At 37.5% G+C, this 24,300-nt stretch overlaps 1 protein-coding gene across 8 annotated transcripts in view; it reads left to right on the top strand.

Annotated features, from left to right (window-relative positions):
• The window catches only part of ULK4 (unc-51 like kinase 4), a 633,437-nt gene that overhangs the window by 145,948 nt on the left and 463,189 nt on the right, over window positions 1–24,300 (top strand). For all 8 annotated transcript variants that reach the window (XM_079114122.1, XM_079114115.1, XM_079114118.1 and 5 more), the window contains one exon: window positions 9,985–10,112. In XM_079114122.1, coding sequence (XP_078970248.1) covers window positions 9,985–10,112 — 128 coding nt within the window. The remainder of the gene's footprint in view (window positions 1–9,984; window positions 10,113–24,300) is intronic.

Here is a 24,300-nt window from a genome sequence, read left to right on the forward strand (position 1 = left end):
GTTTTTCTGTTTCTGCTGGCAAGTGAGGTCTGCCTAAGGTGCTGCTCTCAGTGATGGGCTGTGTCCTCCCATGTTGCAGCAGACCTAGGCAGTTCACCATCAATTTCTTCTTCCTGGCTTCTTGTCTTGTGAATTCAAAGAATGAACTCCACAGGCCTGGATGAGTGAGTGCAATGAAAGAATTTATTGAAGAACAGGAACAAAACTCTTGCTGTGCAAGAAGGGACCCAATAGCAGGTTTTCTGTGCCCAAGTGTGCTAGTCTAGGGGTTTATGTAGCACATGGTTCAGTGTTATTGGTTCACATTTATGCTAATTAGGGTTTGAAATTGTACACACACTGTTGATTAGCCCTAAATCCATTCAGGTTTGCCTTATTTCCATTTTCTTCCTGCTTGGGGAAGGAGAGGTTTGCAGTCATTGAATTGTGCGTGCTCTGTGGGGTGTCTGGAGCTGCAGTGCTATGTGGGGTGCTCTTGTGTAGCAGCCATCCCCACTGTGTGCAAGCTGGGCAGCTGTGGCGTGATGGGGTGGGCTTGCCCTGGCTCACCTCAGCACTGGCCCACTTTGCTTCAGGGCCGCCATGCCTGCATGGCCGGCTCCACACCACCACAGTCTGTGCTCCAACCACCTGGGCTGCCAGTCCACTGTTCTACCACTCTGCTACCACTTCTTGGAAGGGATCATTAGGCTGGCTGTGCTGCTTGGAAGCTGGGGAGCCATGTCAATTTTATTTTCTTTGTACTTATATAATTATTCTTTTTTTTTTTTTTTGGCTTCTTGCTATTTATACTGAAGTCTTATGTTGTGTTCCTTTGTGAAGGAGGTTTAAGCAGATTTCCTTCTTTCACCATCTTAAGTCTTTTTGTTCCTTATTAGTTAGGGTAAGGAATGTATTATTTTGTTCATAGAACTTTGGAGAGCTTTAAAGTAAGGAATAGTGAACTTTCTGCAAAGTACCACCTAAATAGACTATTTGTGTTGATTAATACTGTAAATCAGACATTTAAATCAAAGGAGAAAGGCAAATAGTAACAAGTGTTGGTACAGCAATTGCAGCTCTCATTTTAGTGAAAAGTAAATTGATACGAGCACCTTGGAAAACTGTGTGACAGTCTCTGAAGGTAGCAATTCTACTCCACATTCATACCCAGAGAAATGAACGTGCATGTTCATAAGACCAGGTACAAGAATGTCCATATAGCTTCACTAATCATAGTATCCACTCTAAATAACTCAAATGTCCATAAGTGGAGTGGATACAGAAATGTTTTCATCTTCACAAAATGGCATATTATGCAACAATAAAATAGAACTCTTTACTTAGATAACACGTATAGTCTACTTTACTTCATTACATGAAGACCAGGCAATATTTTTTAATTCTTTTGCTATACCTTTGCTCTCCCCCCTTTTTTTCTTGATAAATTCAGCAAGTTATTTTATTGATATTTTTCAGAGACCCACAGGGCTTTTTTTTTGTATTTTTAAATTTGCTCTAATTAGTTATACATGACAGTGGAATGCACTTACTTTGGTACACTATACATAAATGGAGTATAATTTCTCATAACCATTTTAATTTACTTTCCTTTCGTTGTATTTTCTATCTTAATAGTTTCTGCCTGCATCTTTCCAATTTCATTCCTTTTGTCTCATGTTGGTTATTTTGTTTTTGTTTTAGCTTCTTATGTTGGGCATTGGGCTCAGCTATTTTTTTCTTTGATTTTCACTTAGACATCTATATATTGTATAGATGTATTTATACATTGTATAATTAATTTTTTTTGTATCCCATAGATTCTGTTATGTAGTGTTTTTACTATTTTTAAGTTCCGAAATTTTGGTTTGTTTTTCTCCCATTTTTAGGTTGCTTAACAGAGTTTTAAAATTTTTTAGATAAAAACAAGTTTTGGGTTCTTTTTCTTCCCATTTTTTTAATTAAAAATCATAAATTTACATAGGGCAATGTTGTTTGATTCATTCTGTTTTTTTTCCCTTCTCCCCCACCCCTCCCACCCCTCTTTTCCCTCTATACAGTCCTTCCTTCCTCCATTCTTACCACCCTCCTTATCCCTAACCCTAACCCTAACGCTAACCCCTCCTACCCCCCATTATATGTCCTCATCCGCGTATCAGCGAGATCATTCGTCCTTTAGTTTTTTGAGATTGGCTTATCTCACTTAGCATGATATTCTCCAATTTCATCCATTTACCTGCAAATGCCATAATTTTATCATTCTTCATGGCAGAGTAATATTCCATTGTGTGTGTGTGTGTGTATATATATATATATATATATATATATATATATATATCTGTTTCTTTATCCATTCATCAACTGAAGGGCATCTAGGTTGGTTCCACAATCTGGCTATTGTGAATTGAGCAGCTATGAACATTGATGTGGCTGTATCTTTGTAGTATCCATTCACAATAGCATCGAAAAAAATAAAATACTTGGGAATCAATCTCACAAAAGAGGTGAAAGACCTCTACAATGAGAACTATAGAACACTAAAGAAAGAAATTAAAGAAAACCTTAGAAGATGGAAAGATCTCCCATGTTCATGGATAGGAAGAATTAATATTGTCAAAATGGCCATACTACCAAAAGCGCTATACAGATTCAATGCAATTCCAATTAAAATCCCAATGACGTACCTTACAGAAATAGAGCAAGCAATTATGAAATTCATCTGGAAGAATAAGAAACCCAGAATAGCTAAAGCAATCCTTAGTAGAAAGAGCGAAGCAGGAGGTATCGCAATACCAGATCTTCAACTTTATTACAAAGCAATAGTAACAAAAACGGCATTGGTTCCAAATATTGGTACCAACGGTATTGGTACCAAAATAGACAGGTAGATCAGTGGTACAGAATAGAGGACATGGACACAAACCCAAATAAATACAGTTTTCTCATACTAGACAAAAGTGCCAAAAATATGCAATGGAGAAAAGATAGCCTCTTCAACAAATGGTGCTGGGAAAACTGGAAATCCATTTCCATCAGAATGAAATTAAACCCCTATCTCTCACCCTGCACAAAACTCAACTCAAAATGGATCATGGACCTCAGAATCAGACCAGAGACCCTGCATCTTATAGAAGAAAAAGTAGGTCCAAACCTTCAACTTGTTGGCTTGGGATCAGACTTCCTTAACAGGACTCCTATAGCACAAGAAATAAAAGCAAGAATCAACAACTGGGATAGATTCAAACTACAAAGCTTTCTCTCAGCAAAGGAAACTATCAGCAATGTGAAGAGAGAGCTTACAGAGTGGGAGAAAATCTTTGCCACTCATACTTCAGATAGAGCACTAATTTCCAGAATCTATAAAGAACTCAAAAAACTCTACACCAAGAATACAAATAATCCAATCAACAAATGGGCTAAGGAAATGAACAGACACTTGACAGAAGATGTACAAGCAATCACCAGATATATGAAAAAATGTTCAACATCTCTAGTAATAAGAGAAATGCAAATCAAAACTACCCTAAGATTTCATCTCACCTCAATTAGAATGGCGATTATCAAGAACACAAGCAACAATAGGTGTTGGCGAGGATGTGGGGAAAAAGGTACACTCATACATTGCTGGTGGGGTTGCAAATTGGTACAGTCACTCTGGAAAGCAGCATGGAGATTCCTCAGAAAGCTTGGAATGGAACCACCATTTGACCCAGCTCTCCCACTCCTTGGCCTATACCCAAAGGACTTAAAATCAGCATACTACAGAGATACAGCCACATCAATGTTCATAGCTGCTCAATTCACCATAGCCAGATCGTGGAACCAACCTAGATGTCCTTCAATTGATGAATGAATAAAGAAACTGTGGTATATATATACAATGGAATATTACTCTGCCATGAAGAATGATAAAATTATGGCATTTGCAGGCAAATGGATGAAATTGGAGAATATCATGCTAAGTGAGATAAGCCATTCTCAAAAAACCAAAGGTCTAATGATATCGCTAATAAGTGGATGAGGACACATAATGGGGGGAGGGAGGGGTTAGTGTTAGGGTTAGAACATAATGGGGGGAGGGAGGGGTTAGTGTTAGGGTTAGAGTTAGGGTTAGGGAGGGGGGCAAGAATGGAGGAAGGAAGGACTGTATAGAGGGAAAAGAGGGGTGGGAGGGGTGGGGGAAGGGAAAAATTACAGAATGAATCAAACAATAATACCCTATGTAAGTTTATGATTACACAAATGGTATGCCTTTACGCCATGTACAGAGAAACAACATGTATCCCATTGGTTTACAATAAAAAAAAAAAAAACCTAAAAAAAATCAAAAATGATTTTTAATGGATTTAAATAAGGTTTTTTTGTGGCCAATTTAAAGGAACACTTCAGGTTTAGTCAAGAAAAAGATTTATTTCCTTGTTAAATGTTTCTAAGGAAAACATGTACATCTGCACACATGGGTTTGTTCATCTTTTTCTTCCAATGTGTTTTATAAACCATTGCTCATACAGCCTGTATATTTGTGTGTGCAGGGGAGTGAGGAGGGGTGTGTTTATTTCGTAGTTTGGTTGTAGGCTCCTTAGAGGTGTACTATATCTTGTTTTCTGTCATTCTGCTTTCTTTATCTTAAAGACCATTATAGTTCTTTGGTATGCATTGTCACATCTGGAGTTATATAAAAATAGGGCCTTTCCCCCTCTAATTAAAAAGGTTTATTTTATATCACTTGAGTGTGAAGTTTGATGTATACACATAACATCCAATCTGTTATTTGAATTATTTAGGCCTTCTATATACTCATGTCTTTTTGGCATTCATGGACTTAGGGGTGTAATTAAAATTGTTACTTCTCACATCTTCTGTAGGTTTTACTTTAGGAAGGGGGTTTCCTGGACTGCATAGGGTACACCATTCATAACTGTATTCATTGCTGTAATTAGTTTGTTAATAACGGTCTTTGACATTATGTTCTTTGTCTTGTGTACCATGTTTTTGGCTAAATTCTGCTTTATATATCAAGAAGAATCATGGGATACCTTATATATCAGGAATATGTTACCTGTTGGTCTGATATATGTACATATTAATAAAATTTTGTATTGCCTAAAAAAAATGTACATCCAAAGTGCAATTTACTGGGTTTGGTTTTGTTTTTGAATTCAGATCTAAGAAGATTAACATCTGCCAGGTGTGGTGGCACATGTCTGTAATCCCAGCAGCTCAAAAAACTGATGCAGGAGGCTCACATGTTTTAAAGAAGCCTCAGCAATTTAGTGAGCCCCTGTCTCAAAACACAAACAAACAAATCCCAAACTCAGGAATGTGGCCCAGTGGTTAAGCACCTAAGCACCCCTGGTTCAATCCCCAATCCAAAACAAAAGAAGGAAAACCTACATAGGCTCTTGTTGGCACCAGACAAGAAGGGTACAGACTATTTCCCTCATCTCAAAGAATGATCTTGTACAGCTCCTTTTTTGAGCAAGACTCCCACCCAAATCTTGGCAATTACCGATGCCCCTGTCTACCTTAGTTTTATTATTTGTTGGTTCTTTTCAGTTATGCATGATAATAGGATTCATTTTGACATAATTATTAAGGCATGGAATGTAATTTGTTCGATACTTCCCCTTTTCCATCCCCCTCCCTCCCCCTGTTCCCTTCCCTCTACTGATCTTTCTGCTGTTTAATTAGTGTCTTGTGTATGAATAGACATGATGGTGAGATTCACTGCGGTGTATTCATATAGTACATAGGAAAGTTAGGTCAGTTTCGTTCTGCTCTCTTTCCCCATCCCATCCCATCCCTCCTACCTTATAGATTTACTTTCTCCAGAATGTCTAAGAAATGGGGATCACAGTGAATATAATGTTTTAAGACTTTTTTTTTTTACTTAACATTATGTACTTGAGACTCATCCATGTTTTTGCATATAGCAATAATTATTGCTTAGCCGTATTTCATTATGTGAATGTACCACATTTTATTCACATACTCAGTTTGTGACTATCATGAATAATGTTGCTATCAATGTTTGTGTATAAGTATTTTTTTATAAACACAAATTTTCATTGCCTTAGAATAGATACATACAGTTATGTATTTAATATTTTTGAAACCACCAAACTATTTTCTAGAATGTTGTACCCATTTTTCATTCCTATTAGCAATGTAGAATGAAATTTTAATTGTTCCCTACAGTCATCGTTTTTCACTTTGGTCATTCTAATGAGTGTATAGTAGAATCTCATTGTGATCTTACTTTTCATTAGTGTAATGATTATGATATTGAACACATTGAGCATCTTTTCAGATGGTGATTGACATCATTGGTGAAATGTCTGTTGAAATACTTCGCACATTTAAAAGAACTTTTGAGAGTTGTTCATTCAAGTATTTTCTGTTAGTATGTGGCTTCTTTTTCTTACAGTGACCTCATAGAGGAAGTTTTAATTTTCATTAACTTTATCAATTATTTTTATGGACTGCGATTTGGGTTTCATATCTAAGAACTCTTCCTAATTGAAGGTTATGAACATTTTTTTTCCCTTTAATAGTTTGTAGTTTTAGGATTTGTTTGATTGTACAATCTGTTTTGGGTAAATTTTTACATGTATGGCCTGAGGTTTAGATTGAATTTAATTTTTTTATGTGAATATCAAGTTTTTGCATCTTTGATTGAAAAAAAGTCTCCTTTTTTCAAGACTTGCCTTTGTACTTTTGTCATAAATTATTTAATTTTATTTCTAACCTCATGTTTTGTTTCCTTGGTTTGTATGGCTCTCATTTTGTCAGTACCACATTGTTTTGATTACCATGGTTTTTGGTTAGAGAATCATTATGTGATTTTCTGTCTCGCCCCAGTTGTTTGACCAATTCTAATTCTTTTTTATTTCTGTATATTTTAGAGTTAACCTGTCTATATCTACAAAAGAAATCCTTCTGTCATTCTGACTGAAATTGCATTAAATTTTTAGGTCAGTTTGGAGACAAATGCTATCTTGGATTTTTTCCTCTATCAACATGGAATGTCATTAACCTTTATCACTATTTTATATTTATGCAATTTTCAGTGTAAAGAATCTGTTTTTGTGAGGTTTAAACTAATTTGTCTTTGTAGTTTTCTAATGAGTAATTAGAAACCCACTTATTGTGTATTTTTTTTTTTTTTTTTGTATATTCCTTGGAGATTTTTTACAGTCATTCCAATTCCATTGTCTTTATGCATTCATTTTCCTTATTGGATTGGCTACAGGTTTCAGTAAAATATTGAATCATGGGTGAGGAGAGTAGACATTCTTGCTTATTCCTGGTTTCTAGAGGTATCCAGTGAAATATAATATTAGCTGTGGTTTTTCTACATGCCTGTTTTGAGATTGAGGATGATCCCTTCTATTCCCAGTTTGCTGTGAAATATTTTTAAAAACTGTCAATAGTTGAATTTTGCCAAATACTTTTTCATTATCAATTGATTATCATCATGTAAATTTTCTTTTTATATTCATCATGTGATGTATTACTTCGGCTTTTCAAATGCTGAATTGGTCTTGGATTCCTGGAATATTTTGGTCATAATATCTTATTCTTCTGATTTATTGCTGGATTCAATTTGCTTATATTTTGTTGAAGAATTTTTGCATCTGTTTTTCCTTTTCTGTGTGTAATTAACTGTTCTTATGTAACTGATTTACTTGGATGTTTCTCATGCCTATAAGTGCTTGTTTAATGATGTTTCTTTTAGACTGATATTACGTTTTACCTCTACTTTATTATCTATCTATTTTTGATTGGGTGGTGACTTATTCCATTTGAAATGCTCTAACAAAATACCTTAGGCTGGCTGATGAATGAACAACAGAAATTTGTTGCTTACAGTTCTGGAGACTGGGAAGTCCAAGGTCAAGGAGCCAGCAGATATGGTGTATGGTGAGGATGCATTCCTCAAAAATGGCAACTTGTTCATGTCTTCTTGTGGTCAAAAGGGCAGACAAATTCCTTGGGGCCTATAAAACTTTTATGGGGGTACCAGACCCTTTTGTGAGGGTACAGCCCACAAGAGCTTATCACACCTCCCTACAGTCCCATCGCTTAATGGAGTCACGTTGAAGATTTCAACGTTAAAATTTTGTGGGTGGAGAAAAACACTGAAGACAACAGAAGATGGAGCCAGATTTTCATCAGCTGAAATCTTTAGATGCTCATTTAGTTTTTGTCTTTACATGAAATAGCCTTGTATGAATCTTGCCCACCGTGTTCTGTAGTTTTTGAAATGTGTTGAGATTTTATGTAGAAAAATTAGAGATTTCAGTTTTCTAGGGTTCAGTTTTGTAGTTTCTTTTAGTATTTTTGTTACATTATTGATATTTTATGTCATGAAATCATCCCTTTACTAATTTTTACTAATGTACTGCAAGTATATTCACTAGTTTTATGTGTTTTTTTTAGTTTATTGTATTTTATTTCCATATAGAATTTAACATTCCTTTTACTCTCATTCTCATACTTTTTCTATTTAAATAAATAATTTATGAACATGTTCTTCACTCTGATAGAGCTATGAATCTTTCAATCTGCCTTCCTCTTCCTGTACCACCCCCCTGCCTTTTTTATTAAAGCATTATGATTATACATAGTAGTTGGATTCATTTTGACAAAATCATACATGCAAGGAATTTGTTTTCAGTCCCTGTTTTCTTCCCTTTCCCTCCCCTTAGTCTCCTCTTTCTACTTTACTCATTTTCCTTTTATTCTTTGTTTTTAATTCATACTTTCTAAACATTCAGAAAAGGGTGAAATTCCCTGTGGCATACTTATATATGCATATAAGGTGAGTTTGTTAAATTCATTCTGCATTTCTTCCCCTTTCCTATTCCTTTCATTCCCTGGCTTTTCAGTCTCCTCCTCCTGCTGCACTGATCTTCCCTGTATCTTTATGATATCTGAACTAGTAAAGACTGATGTTTCTGTGGTTTTTGTTGTTGTTTGGTACTGGGAATTGTACCCAGAGGTACTTTACTGCTGAACTACATCCCAAGCTCTTTTTGTTTTTATTTTTTTATTTTAAGAAGGGATCTAAGTTGTTACTTAGAAACACATACATGATTGTAAATTTTTCCCACCTGGCAATAGAATACTCGGTGTAAAGGGACCATGGCATGGCAGAAAAAAAAATCGAGTTTCTACAGTCTTCCTGAAGCACATAGTGTTTATATTCCTGGCTTCTATTTATTGACTCTCTGTGTGTCTTTGGTATTTGTGTATCAATAGAGCACATGAAATAATAACACAGTTGCCCGTAAAAAGGGAAAGTAGCACTCTTTTTTAAAAAAATAATTAGATTCATATTTATTTTTCTTTAGTACATGTAAATACATTTAAAGTAAGAATTGAGGTATAATAACAATTTATAAGTCTAGAACAGAGATTTGGGTCTTTTAATTCCTTTTTTACTTTATTACTGAAGTGCTTCATCATTAATAGCTATTCTAAATTGTGTTGTCTTAAGTAATATTACAAAAATAAGTCTTTCTTTTGTGCCATGTATTTGGTATTACCTTCATTTTGTGTTTAAAAGCTCAGATATGTGGACTAGAGATATAATCTCAGTGTGTACAGGTTTGCTCAGATTGACATCTGAATGCAGTTGTGACTGCCAGCTGCTTTAGTCCTTCATTGCCACACACTGAGTTGTTGACTAATCAGGAGGCGGGCTTTGTTACTCAGCTGGTTTAGATTCGAATCTAGCTCTGAATTTAGGCACATTGCTTACCTCTTCAGGATTATTTTTTCTTTATAAAATAGGAAAACTACTGTCAATTTTTATAGCAAAGTTTTAGGTTTAAATGATAGAATACATATAATAAACAGTATGAGGTCTGGAACACATTAAATGTAAAAACAGTAGCTAGTACTTTATTTCTTGCTGTTATAATCTGTTTACTCTGTGAATTGAGACTGCCCTGTTTTTTTTGCATTTTCTCAAAAAGATTTTTCAAATGTCTTCCACAGGATTTTGTCTCCACAATCATCCGTCTCCTTGATAGCCCATCAACTTCCATCAGAGCAAAAGCCTTCCTGGTACTTTTGTATATTGTGATGCACAACCGTGAGATGTTGCTGCTCGGCTGCCAAGCAAGGTATGATTTTCTCTGATGGCTTCATCAATAACTTCCAATTTGGAGCTTAGTTTATTAGTAGTTTCATATGCATTTTACAGGATATTTCTTGGCCTTTATGCATCTGGTATTGACTACATTTTTTCTAAAATTTTCCAAGAGTTTAATATATGTCTTATATTCTTAGCTTAGAAACATAGAGGACCTGAGAAGACTGAATCTGAAGCAGGGTGTGGAAGGGCCTGGGGTGCTCTAGAGCTGAGCACACTCTGAGGCAGGGTGTTCAGTGGGTTGTGGTTTATACTTTAGGGAGTCATTTTAAAACCAATGCTTTTTTTTTTTTTTTTTTTGCTTGTAAGATTGTGGAATGAGTAGCTAAAGGCTCCAGAGGAGCAGTCTTATGAGGTAGGAAGAAGAGCTGGGTGGGAGTTTATGGGCCTGTTTTGGATTGTGGCTTGTTCTTTTGTGTTCTCTCTCTCACTTACTCGCTCTCTCTCAATGCCTTACTCCAAAAGGAAGAAATAACCCTGTGTGTCCCTCAAGTTCCCTTTGATCTCTGATGCTTTATGATTAACATTGTTTGAATAATCTGGACCATGTTTAGTTGAAGCCCAAAGGATTTATGAAAATGTCCATTTCTTCATCTAGGTTTTTACTTGTTCTAAATATGAAGAGAGTGTGTAATGCTGAGATTGATCTAGATTAGGAATTGGTACACTTTTTTTTTTTTTTTCCTGTAAGTATCCAGAAAATTCATATTTAGGCTTTGTGGGCAAAATGGAAAAATTGTGACTATTATGTTGATATTTATATAATAAGACAAATTTCTATATGTCTTTTAACTGACAGAAAAAAACAAAATTGAGCACATTTTGAAAAACTTTTTGTAATACAGAGCTAATAAAAAAATTCTTTTTATGGGGGAGATAACATTTACCCTAATTGGTGGTCATATTTAGTGTCTCCACCATGAAGTCACTTAGAGCTGTTCATCTCTTAGTGCTGATATTTGGTGTGATCTTTGACTAATCTTCAAGAATGTCTTTTCACACAGATAAGTGCTGACAAATACTGCTATCAATTCATGAGTATATGGTTTTAATTGTACATACTCGTCACATGGAAGGCATTTGCAGAATTAAGTGATTTTCTCTTGATGTTTGCCTTTTAGCATGTCATTATATTAATCACTTCTAATTCAAGTTTATTTAGAATGCCCTAACAAACTTTCCTTTATCTCACCGTTGGGGGGTTACTTCTTATATCCTTCTTTATTTTCTGTTTCTTGTCTTTAAAATTGATGTTTTGTATATTTTATTTTGTTTTAGATTGAAAGGTGAATCCTGTTCCCGTTAGTCCATAGCTGGAAGTGGAGGTATCTTGTGTCCATTACTTTTCAACGACCTTAACGGTGACTGTGCTGCCTTTGATCTCTCCTTGTGTCTTCCATCATTTTCTCCCAGATGAACTAAGTTTCTCAACTTGTGTTTTTATGTCATTTCTCACACTCAGTCTGGTCTCTGTAGAGCAGCTGAAGTGTCTTCACACAATGACTCATCTTTTGTTTCTTCTCTGCTCAGACTCTTCTGGTACCACCCAGTCACAAAATAGAATAATACCCAGGCTCCTCACCAGGGCCCACTCTGCCTGGCCTAGTCCAGTTCCTGCCCATCTCTTAGCCCTTGTCTTGTACAGTCTTTTTGCTCATTTGCTTCCAGAATGCAGTTTTTCTTCTTACTCTTTGAATATACTAAGCCTGTTGTACTGTTCTTAGGTCTTTCCCCAATTGTGGTCCCTGTGGCTGTGATCTCTTCCCCCAGGTGTTTGCTTGGCTAGCTGCCTCGGGTCATTCAGGTGTCTGTTCCTCAGAAAGCTTTTCAGGTAACTCTATCTAAATAATTTCCTGTAACCCCAACTCTAAAGACTGTTTAACTGGAAGGAATAAAACCACTTAGACCCTCAGAGCCTGGGGATGCATGGCACGTCCAGTCCTCCCAGGGACCTGCTGTGACTTCTGTGTCTCTGGATGAATATTTAGAAACTTTTCAAGTGGCAGGAAGTAGCTGGCCTGAAGGTGCATCCTGACCCTGACTCCACGGTTGGTTCTCGGGAGCAATATAGCCAGCAGGGCAAGTGTAGAGAGGGGCTCTTGCAGGTGAGTACGGTGGGCTGCATTCTTCCTGCACTGTGTGGCAGAGATGACACTCCTGGTCTCGAGTCCCTAAAGGTGAATATTGACCTCGGAGCTTCTACAGGGTCCTAAATGCAGGTGCTTTCTGTGTGCGATGATTAGGGCCTGCAGTTCTATTCCCAGGACATCTGGAATAGGACTGAAAGGGTTGGTGGGTCAGTCTGCCCCAGACTGGGAGGCTCTGGGAAGACCACCTTACCTGTTTTCCTTTCCTCACTTTCGACATTGGTGTACCTGTCCTCATTAGGTGCTGAGTCTGGGAAGAAATTAGTAGGTCAGAGTTTGTCCCAGGCAATTTTGCAAGACATCGTCCTTGAAGGAGAAAGAACAGGAAGACTAGGCAGCTCTTACTGAGGCAGAACTAATGGAAGAGACAGAAAAGAATTTTAACAATTAATGAAAACTCTATGGAGAGGCAGTTTTTTTCTTTTGGAAAATCAACAGAAGAACTGAGAAACAATGGCCTCTGCTGGGGATGTCATTGTGGCTTTGAAAGTCCATATGAAAGAACATATTGAACCATATTGAGCCAATGACAAAGACATGGAAAATCCATGTGAAAACAATAAGAAAGATGGAGTGTGGGTCCAGGAGGCCTCACATGCAAAGCGCCAGGAATTCCGGAGAAGGAGGAACAGATGGCGGATGATTTCTAATTACGGAAGTTTTAGCAGTCATCTTCTGGTTCAACATTCTGTCTTCTGATACTGCGTGTGAATGAGAGTAAAGGAGCAACACAGGCACAAGACGACAATGGCAGCGGGAAAGAGGCCTGCAAGTGGATGAGGGTGATTACCTCCTAACTTTGTAGTTTGGATGCTGGAAAGCTGACTGATAAATATTCACTCATTTAGTGGGAAGGAGAGTGCTGAAACCTCTTCTTGTCTGCAAGGGAAGAGGCCAAGATTAGACACAATCACTACCCATAGAATTCTGGAAAGATCAAGAGATGGGGTTACCAGGTAGTCTGAAGGCAGGAAAGGGAAATTGCTGTGGAAATATGAGCTCCAGCTCTCCTCCCACACTGAACATCTGCGAGGCTCTTGCTCTCCTGCTGTAGCAGGGCTCTTGAGAGGTGGTCTGCATAGTGTGGACTGGAGAGGCTGCACATGGTTGGGGGTGGGGGCAGGGCATCCAGATACTGCCTAGAAGGGATGAGGAGCTTGTGGAAAATCAGAGGACAGTGTGAAAGTCAAACTACTCTGTGGGGTGAGGGCCTCAGCTTCCTTCCCATTCTAACTCAGACTGCTTGCATCTTGGCTTACCTACTGTTGGCCGGAGTTTGGAGAGTCATCTAGAGAAGCTCTCTGGGCTCCAATAAAAGCCCCACAATGGCTGACATTTGAGTGTTTCCAGTGGAATTTTGTCCTACACTGAAGGCCATCTGTCATAAACCCTGTTCCTACATACAAACTTCCAACCACACTTCAGTGTCATTAAAAAACAAAAAGTCACCAGATATTTGAGGGAAACCTCTGACATAGAGCACCGCAACCCCAACTGACCAGTAGATTAAAACGACTACACAGAACAGACCAGAGTCCCTGAACAGCCAGTTATTGGAAAAAGGAATGCTGATGACCCTTAAACTTATGAGTAAATGTTAAATCTTCCTCCTTGAAATGCCAGTTAAAACTACGCCAAGATACCATTTATCGCTTAATGCATCGGCAACATTTGAAGATACATTCTCTGGGCAAGGCTTTGGAAGCTGGCACTCTTACGCTGCTGGTGGGGATGCACAGTAGTATAACTACTGTGAAGAAGAATTCGGCAATATAGGTTGAATATCCCTTATCTGAAATTCTTAGGACCAGGAGCACTTTTTTGTTTTGTTTTGCTTTTTGATTTTGGGATATTTGCATATATATAATGAGCTATCTTGGGGATAGGACCCAAGTCTGAAGATGAAATTCATTTGTTTCTTGTGAATCGTACACACATTGACTAAAGGTAATTTTATACGATATTGTTAGTGTGCCTGTATTTTGGCTGTGACCAGGTACATGAGTCAAGTGTGGCAACGTCACTATTCCCCTTGTAGTATCACGTCAGTCTCAAAAAATTACAGATTTTGGAGCATTTCACATTTTGAATTTTCCTGAGTAGGGATGCTTGACCTCTACAAAGAAAAATAATGTATTTATTTACCTTTTGACCTAGCTGTCTTACCTCTAGGAGACTGCATGCAAAGGGAAATGGCACAGCACAAAGCTTAACTACCCAAGTAGCCAGCACCAGAAGACCAGCCGGAGAACCGTGGTCATCTCTGTTTTCTGTTTCTTGTTGTAGCAAATTGCCATAATCTCAGTGATTTTTAGATAATGCCTATTTATCGATCTGGTTTCATGGGTTAGGAGGGTGGGCACCCTGTTAATGCTCTCCTCCCAGACTTGATGTCATAGATGTTGACTGGTGCTGGGGTTCTCATCTGAGGCTCCATGTCCTTTTCCAAATTCACTAGTGACTGGTAGAATCCATTTCTTTCAGCTGTAGAACTAAAGTCCCCATCTTCTTTTGGGTTTTTGACTGTGTTTCACTCTCAGCATTTAGAGGCCATTCTTCTACATTGGAAGTCCACAACATAGCCATTAGTTTTCTTCCTGGCAAGATCACATCTCATATCCTAAATTCCCTTTGTGGTCAAACATCTTTGACCCCTGAGTTCTGCCACCAGTGAGAGAAAATGATCTGTTTTCTATGGTCTCACCTGATTAGATTAGGCTTACCCAGATGTTCTACATATCAAGGTTAACTGAACTGGAACTTCACACCTTTCTACTCCATTCTCAGTAGTTCCTGGATCACTATGTGACTGAGTAGCTAGGAGTGGGACTCTTGGAGAAGGAGTATGTTTAGAAATCTGTTCACCCCAATCCCATAATTGAGGGTATATAGCTGTGAAAAGGAACAGGGAAGGTCCCTAACCAGAGCCATAGTCATCTCGAAGATATGTTATCCCGAAAAAAAGCAAGGTGCAGAGCAGCATTTAGCATACCACATGTTTTCCAGGAAAAGGGGTGCAAATAGGAATAATAGGTGCATTTACTAATATTTTCAAAGAGGAAAAACTGGAAGGTTAGATAAAAAATTATTTACAATGGTAAATTGAGTGGGAAGAGAATTGGGGTCAGGGCCAGGGATGAGCTATACATCTCTGAATGTTTTTGTTTTATGGTCCAAATTTAATAAACATATGCACATTTTATATAATTAAAAACAAGAAAAAAATAAAGCAATCTCTAAAAATGGGAAAGAATGTATATGTCAAGTTTGTGGTGTAACTCCCCAGAGAGTAGATATTTAAGCTGCCGTTAAATCACAATGTTATCAGTATATTTCATTTTTATTATAGTTATATATAGTAGTTCAGTTTATTCTAACAAAATCATATGCAAGGAATTTGATTTCAATCCCCATCCCCCCTTTTCCTCCTCTCCTCTGTCCCCCTCAACTCCTCCTCTACTGGACGTCCTTTCATTCCTTTATTTATTTATTTAAAAATATTTTTAGTTGTTGGTGGACCTTTATTTATTTTTATGTGGTGCTGAGGATCAAACCCAGTGCCTCACACATGCTAGGCAAGCACTCCACCACTGATCCACAACCCTGGTCCTCACTCCTTTATTTTTAATTGGTACTTTCTGAATAAAGTACCAATTTAAAGTAATAAAAAAAGGTAGAATTTCCTTTGGTATATTTATATATGCACATAACATGATTTTATTCATTCCTCTTTCTTTCCCCTTTCCCATCCTTCCTCCCTCCCTGTCATTTTCCACCATCTGTCTGTGAACAGTCTCTATGTATTAGAGATCTGACACTCCTCCCCCAACGCCTTCTTTCCCTCATTTTTCTCTAGCTTCCACATTCAACCCTTGATTTTTCTGAGTCTGGTTTATTTCACTAAGCATGATGTTCTCCATTTCCACCTATTTACCTACAAATGTCATTCTTTCCTTTTTTGGCTGAGAAACTTTTTTGTGTATATATTCCACATTTTCTTGATCCATTCATCTATTGACAGGTATCTGAACTGATTCTATAATTTGGCCATTGTGAATTGTGCTGCTGTAAGCATTGAAGTGTCTGCTTTTTGTAGCTGATTTTAGTTCTTTTGGATAAATATCAAGGAGTGAGATAACTGGGTCACATGGTAGTTCCATGTTTAATCTTTTGGGGAATCCCCATACAGTCTTCCAGATTGGTTATATTAATTTGCAATCCCATCAACAATGTATGCGTGTACATTTTCTCCCACATCCTCACCATTGTTTTTTATTATTTGTGTTCTTGATAATTGCCATTCCGACTGGAGCAAGATGAAATCTTGGTGTAGTTTTGATTTGTGTTTTCCCTCATAAGAGATGTTGAACTTTTAAAAATACATTTGTCAACCATTTTGTGTTTCTTCTTTTGAGAATTGCCTGTTTATTTCTTTTGCCCATTTGTTGATTGGGTTGATTTTTTTTTTTTTTTGGTATTGAATGTTTTGAATTCTTAGTATATTCTGGATATTAATCCCCTGTGGCTCTCTTTACTATTTCCTTTTCTATCTAGAATTTGTTGGCACCCCATTTATTTGTTGGTTTTATTTCTTGAGCTTTAGGGTTCTTGTTAAGGAAATCAGTGCCTGCACTTACATGTTAGAGTGTCAACCCTATATTTTCTTCTAGAAGTTGCAAGATTTCTGGTCTAATTCGTAGTCTTTAATCTGTTCTAATTTGACTTTTGTGCAGGGTGGGAGATAGAGATCTAATCTCTTTCTTCTGCATATGGATATCCAGTTTTCCCAGCACCATTTATTAACAAGCTATCTTACTCCAACATATATTTTTGGCACCTTTGTAAACGATCAGATGTACATGGCAAAATACTTTTGTTGCATGTATTTGTATAAAAGTCCATTTAAAAAAAGGCAAAGAAGAATAATACCAAATTTATTATCTGAGAAGGGTGGAAAAAACACATTATTTATGTCCTTTCACTTGTGTTTAGACTGTTATGCAATAAACTATTTCATAATTAAAGAAAAAACTAATGAAAAGAAAAACAGTAAATATTAGCAATAGGCGCCATTTGGTTTTAAAGATTAAATGAATCTCTAAGTCAGTGAAAGGTAAATTTTTTTTATACTTTTAGATTTACTTCAGTAAAATAAATTGTTCCCGGAAACAAATATTGGTATAGACAGTGAAAAATGATTGGTTTTTGTTTCTTTGTGTTTTGTAGCCCAGGTATTATATTAGTGTGCATATAAAATGCAAGGTTGAATATAAAGGTATGCAAAAGACAGCGAGCCTGCAGGCTAGAGAGATGTTAAAATTCTCTGTGATGAGTTTGTATGGAAACGTGCACTCCTTTCCTTTCTTGTCCCTTGAAACTGCACTAGCAGCTGGCTTTCTGAGCAAATCATGATGCTGCCCATCTGCCTGACAACTGAGGCCCCCAGATTCGGAGCCCATGATAACCTTTGCTACATTATGCAGATATATTTTCCTGATTACCATCATCACCAATAGTCTTTTATGGATTAGATTTCAGCACATTTTCTATGATGTCAGCTCTCAGATCCATCTAGTGTGAGACAGGCGCTGAAATTGAGCTGTCAGGATCAGATAAAAATGATATGATAGCCCCCAAATGTCCACCTATTTCTTCAAATGGCTTCATACTCATATTGAATATGACAGGTGATAAAATAGGGCCTTATGTGTCTCTAGAAATGATAACCCTTTTAGAGGATGAATAGTCTTGTAAGTTCATTGTATAGGTTTGCTGTGAGCCTGAAGTGTCAGTGCCTCCTGATGAATCGGGTTTCCTAGAGTTTTTTCCTCCCTCTTTCCCCATGGCATTGCTATTAATATGATAATCAGTGAAATAAAAGAAAATCTGCTTTGATCTTGAAAGATTTTTTTTAAGAAGAAATATTTACTCTGGATAATTGGTTAACTGTGTGGGAAAAATTATTTTCTCTGCTTATACTATACAAAAGTCAATTCCAGATGGATTAAAGAATTATATACCCCAAAGAAACCATAAACATCTGGAAGAAAATATGTTTAAATATGGGCAAGGAAGACTGCTGCGAATTGAAAAGCAATGAAAGAAAGCATAAAAGGAAATACTGATTGTTTGGATTCATATAAATTAGAAACTTTATCCCCTAAGAATCATAAATAAAACTTATATGCTAACAAAACCTATAAGTTTTTGCATCACACATAATGATCTCTGTACTGTAGAGAGATTCATAGTAATACGAATAGATATTCAGCCTCATTAATAATCTGAAATGCAAATTAAAATGATAACCAAATGCTGTTTCTACCCCCTCATATTGTCAGAGTAATAAAAACACTACCACTGTCCTATATCCAAAGTGCAAAGGGACAATTCTTTATCTAGCTGGTGAGGCTCTTTGAGGTTGTTTTTGTAATACATATTAGAAATCTCTATGATTGACTATTTCTAGTATTGTAAATAAACTTCAGTCATAGGTTTGTACTTTGCTAGGGATGTAAATTACCTCAAAGACCTGAATCCTCAGTGAACTTGGCTTTTCTTGGTGCTGAGGTTTTCACTCACTTCAGCTACTAGATCATCCCGTATGGAGTTCGGAGAGGTTCTTCAGAGAACACTTGCATTCTAGTTGTGCATATGCACTGTGAAGCAGCAACCTAGTTTTCCCTTGGTAATCAGGATAACTCACTCCATCTGGTACAGTAACCCTCCTGTCCCCTGAGATCGACCTTCTGGTTTTATTTTTCTGGTGGAACCTTTCCTTCCTAGGAAACAGTCCAGCAGAGCTCAACCTCTGGGCAACTGAAAGAAAAGATGTAATTGTGAGAGAGGATCACTTGTGCTTATTGATTCTAAGAACTGTGCGGGGAGATGATAGCAATTTTTTTTATGTGTCTGTTCAAAACATATGCTTCATGTTTTAAATCCTTCATGTTTTAAGATAGAGCTCAAAGTTTCCGCACGTTTTTTCTCAGTTGACACCTTAACTGAATTCTCCTTAAGCCATTCCTCCTTTCTCTTAAGAGCTGTGTCTGTGGTAGTACCAGCCAAGACTGTGAATTTCATGGGCTTGAGCCCATTGCCAAGTTCTTTGAGTGTCTGATGCTATTTTGATTAACATGATGGTAAGTAAAGCATTTAAGTCTGTACTTCATGGTGTTGGTGAAGCTTGTGTGCAGGGATATGTGTTTATTCTAGTGAGAATACTTTGCTGCCCTTTCCACAAATTAACTTGTTTTAGGTAACTGGTTGTTCTTCCCAGGAAATGGGACTACACTGGGTGATCAGTATTGGTTTCTCTTGGTTGGAGGGCCAGTATCCAGATAATCATTGATGAGCATTCCTTTTGCAAGGCCAATACATACACTATGTTTGCCCCCCTTTGCCTCTTAGTACATGGACCCATGAGCAAGCACTGGAGTGACTGGAGAAGGAGTCTTGACTGACATTTGTAGAATATGTCATTTATATGATTATTGAGAGCCTCCTCTGAAGTGGATGCTCTTTAATGAACATCCACATTATATACAATGTCTTCATGCTTTCTTCTCATTCTCAGGACTACCTGCAAACCTCTTTCCTAGAACTTCTTGCCACCAGTCTTAAGTCCCCAACCATAGAGTCCAACAAAATCTATTGTTTTCAAATTCTCACTGGAGGATGTTCTTTTCAGGCACTTTTTAAAATAATTTATTTTGTTTCCTTGTAAACTAATGGGGTATAACTTGTTTCTCTGATTTCTCTACATGAAGAATACTATTTGTGTAATTTACCTAGGGTGATGATGTTTGTCTCATTCTGTTATTTTTCCTTCCCCCCACCCCTCTTTTTCCTCTATACAATCCATCCTTCCTCCATTCTTGCCTCCCTCCCACCCCCCATTATGTATCATCATTTGCTTATCAGAGAGATCATTCATCCTTTGGTTTTTTTGGGGATTGGCTTGTCTCACTTATCATAATATTCTCCAACTTCATTTATTTACCAGCAAATGCCATAATTTTATTCTTCTTTATGGCCGAGTAATATTCCATTGTGTATATATACAGTTTCTTTATACATTCATCAATTGAAGGACATCTAGGTTGGTTCCACAATCTGGCTATTGTGAATTGAGCAGCTATGAACATTGATGTGGCTGCATCACTGTAGTATCCTGATTTTAATTCCTTTGGGTATAGGCCAAGGAGTGGGATATCTGGGTCAAATGGTGGTTTCATTCCAAGTTTTCTAAGGAATCTCCACACTGCTTTCCAGAGTGGCTGCACTAATTTGCGACCCCACCAGCAACGTATGAGTGTACCTTTTTCCCCACATCCTCGCCAACGCCTATTGTTGCTTGTATTCTGGATAATCGCCATTCTAATTGGGGTGAGATGAAATCTTTGGGTAGTTTTGATTTGCATTTCTCTTATTACTAGAGATGTTGAACATTTTTTCATATATCTGTTGATTGCTTGTAGATCTTCTTCTGTGAAGTGTCTGTTCATTTCCCTAGCCCATTTGTTGATTGGCTTATTGGTATTCTTGGTTTAAAGTTTTTTGAGTTCTTTATAGATTCTGGAGATTAGTGCTCTATTCGAAGTATATGTGGCAAAGATTTTCTTCCATTCTGTAGGCTCTCTCTTCACATTGCTGATAGTTTCCTTTGCTGAGAGAAAGCTTTTTAGTTTGAATCTATCCCAGTTATTGATTCTTGCTTTTATTTCTTATACTTTGGGAGTCATATTAAGGAAGTCTGATCCTAAGCCAAATGATAATTTGGACCTACTTTTTCTTCTGTACAGTGCAGGGTCTCTGGTCTTATTCCAAGGTCCTTGATCCATTTTGAGTTGAGTTTTGTGCAGGGTGAGAGATAGGGGTTTAGTTTCATTCTGCTGCATATAGATTTCCAGTTTTCCCAGCACCATTTGTTGAACAGGCTGTCTTTCTCCCTTGCATGTTTTTGGCCCCTTTGTCTAGTATGAGAAAACTGTATTTATTTGAGTTTGTGTCCATGTCCTCTGTTCTGTACCATTGATCTACCTGTCTATTTTGGTGCCATTACCATTCTGTTTTTGTTACTCTTGCTTTGTAGTATAGTTGAAGTTCTGATATTGTGATACCCCCTGCTTCACTCTTCCTGCTAGGGATTGCTTTAGCTATTCTGATTCTCTTATTTTTCCAAATTAAGTTCATGATTGCTTGCTCTATTTCTATGAGATACGTCATTGGGATTTTAATTGGAATTGCATTGAATCTGTATAGCACTTTTGGTAGTATGGCCATTTTGACAATATTAATTCTGCCTATTCAAGAACAGATACACTTTTGATTATGTTTGTAATGCAACAGTCTTCTTTCATTTGATGCCAGCATATTGTATCGGACCATTTATTAACCAGATTCAGACTTTTTCTTTTTATCAGTCACCTGGTCACAAATAATTCTTTAAAACCTTTTTTCGTAATTGTAGATGGACAACCTGCCTTTATATTGTTTATTTTTATGCAGTGCTAAGGATGGAACCCAGTGCCTCACATGTGCTAGGCAAGTGCTCTGCCACTGAGCTGTAGCCCCAGCTCACAGATTATTCTTAATTAGGATTGAGAGGAGACAGTTCAGAGTAGTATATATAAATCTGAACCACCTACTCATGCAGCGTGTATACTATGGCCCTACCCAAGCTCAGTCTCTTATATTGATCAACCTACCTGATGATGATTTACTGTTGTGTATGCAAAACTTAGCGACTTGTGGAGTGACATCAATGATAGGTAGCTGAGATCACGTGCTCATTTGATGTCAGTGGTCATGTGTTCATTTTCTATGACAAGTTGTTTCTAAAACAGTAATTCATCCACAGATGAGAATGTGGTTCTGCTCTAAAAGCTCAAAGATGAATGTTGTGATTGACCTGTTGGTACTTTCCTGAAGTTACATTTGCCACAGCCATTCTGCAGCCATAGACATGTTGGATTGTAAGGTCCAGGTCACAGAGGCACTTTCACAACAACTTGGAATTGCTGCAGAACCTTTAATGCAATTCCCTTCAAAACTGGCACCTTTAAGGGTCCTCATAAAGGTGGTCAAAAGGAACAGATCTAAAGGTGGGATGTATTGCCTTCTAAATTCATCACCACATATTGAGTCTCCTTTTTGGTTATAGTCAGTAACAGGTATAATAACTGTCCTTTGGCGTGGGAGGATGTCCTAACGTGTTCTATCCACTGACTCCCAGAAACTTTACTGAGGTGGTAGGCTCCTGAATTTTTTTTTTTTAAATGAAGTTGCTCTCTCAAGTGACTTGCTAAGCCCTCCAGAGTACTTGCTGCTGACTCTTAGGTCATCAAAATAAGGTATATGTATGATGTTTGGGAATAGATATTTGTAGGCTGTTTTATGGTTGAGAACAGAGAGCTGGCATAGCTCTGCAGCTATGCCAACTAATGTGACCCATTTGCCTTGATGAGTAACAACGAATACATACTGATGGTTCTTGCACTTGCTGTGTGTTCTCTTGATTGGGGGCAGGAGTTGTCTTTGTTAGGTAAGAAACTTGCCAGATCTATGTTGATTTGCTCCAGTATAGATATTACATATTAAATTGTAGCTGCTGTTGTAGTTACAACATGTTTACATTTTGGATAATTTATTGTCATTGTTCAAGATCCACTGCAAACATTTTCCAAGATTTTATACTGGGTGAATTGATTATTTCAATGAAGATGTAATAGATATTATCACCTCTGCACATTTGAAATTTTGTTGTTGGCACTGTTGATATGATTTACTATCTTGGGAGAGAGGGGACATTCTAGACTTGCATTTGTCTCTTTTTATAATACTCATCCTCATGTCAAAGGTCAGATAGCCAGTGTATGGATTCTGTAGTTGCTAAGTATGTCTCTTGCACTTATATATTTAAGAAGTAAAGAACTAATTAGAGTAGGCCCATAGATATATTAGGGTCACTGTAGTTTGAATTTGGGCCAAAACTCCATTTATCTCTTGGCTGCCATAAGCTGAGAGACAAAAGCTTTAATTACAAACAGAGGTATTGAATTGGACGATGGATTTGCTGAGGATTCTGGCAGGGAAATGGAAGAGAGGACAAATGCATCCCATATTTAAAGAAAATTGTTCCTGCATGGGGGGGGGGGCGGGAACACAGTTGGAAGTCAAAGAATGTATAGATAAAATATGGACTTAGAATGGAATAAAACAGTGTGGTGTTTTGATTCTTTGGAAATGGTATATGGCTCAGCAAGGAACTAGTAACCTGTGTTGCAATTATTGAGTATGAATCCAAACAGGATGGATATCCACAGTTTACATCTTATTCCAGCAACCTACTGCACATGGGAAGATCTGCAGTAGAAACAGGCAGTAGTGCAGTCCATTGATAGGCATATAGAGCTCAGTAGAACTTGAAGGGTGTAGGGATGTTCCAGAAGGATAGGAATGGGAAAGCAGTAGTGATGGTAGAGGACCCCAAATTAAGTTAAAGCAAGGAGTATGAACTCTGCATTTCTAAAACCCACATAATTTATTTCTCATTGTGAAAATGTGCCATTCTCTCCATGGTGCACTACTGGAATTTTGTCTTCTACTGAAACCATTTCCAGGTAACTCATTGCTCTTTTCTCTTGTGTTCTTTCTCCTCTTCCCCTTTTTACTTGTAAAATGTAGTTGTCTGTCTTGCTTCCTCTATGTCTCATCCATTAACTGTGCTGCTGTCAGATGAATGTTTCTCAAAGTACAATTTCATCAATTCCTTAATTTTTTTCCCCCTTAGCTCTCCACCCCCCATGATCCCTCTTTGTATTTAGCATTACCTTTGTGCCCGGTTTCCTGACACCTAGTTTCTTTAAAAATTGTTCAGAGTTGAGAAACTTTGTCTTCTTATCAGCCTATAAGTCTAAACTTGTCCGGCAATTTTGGGATGGGGTGGTGCCGGGTTCTGTCTGTTCCTCAGGGGGGTTTCCTTCATGTGTGATTTGCCATCCCTTGATC

This window comes from Sciurus vulgaris, assembly GCF_902686455.1.
Source record: "Sciurus vulgaris genome assembly, chromosome: 16".
Classification (NCBI taxonomy): Eukaryota; Metazoa; Chordata; class Mammalia; order Rodentia; family Sciuridae; genus Sciurus; species Sciurus vulgaris.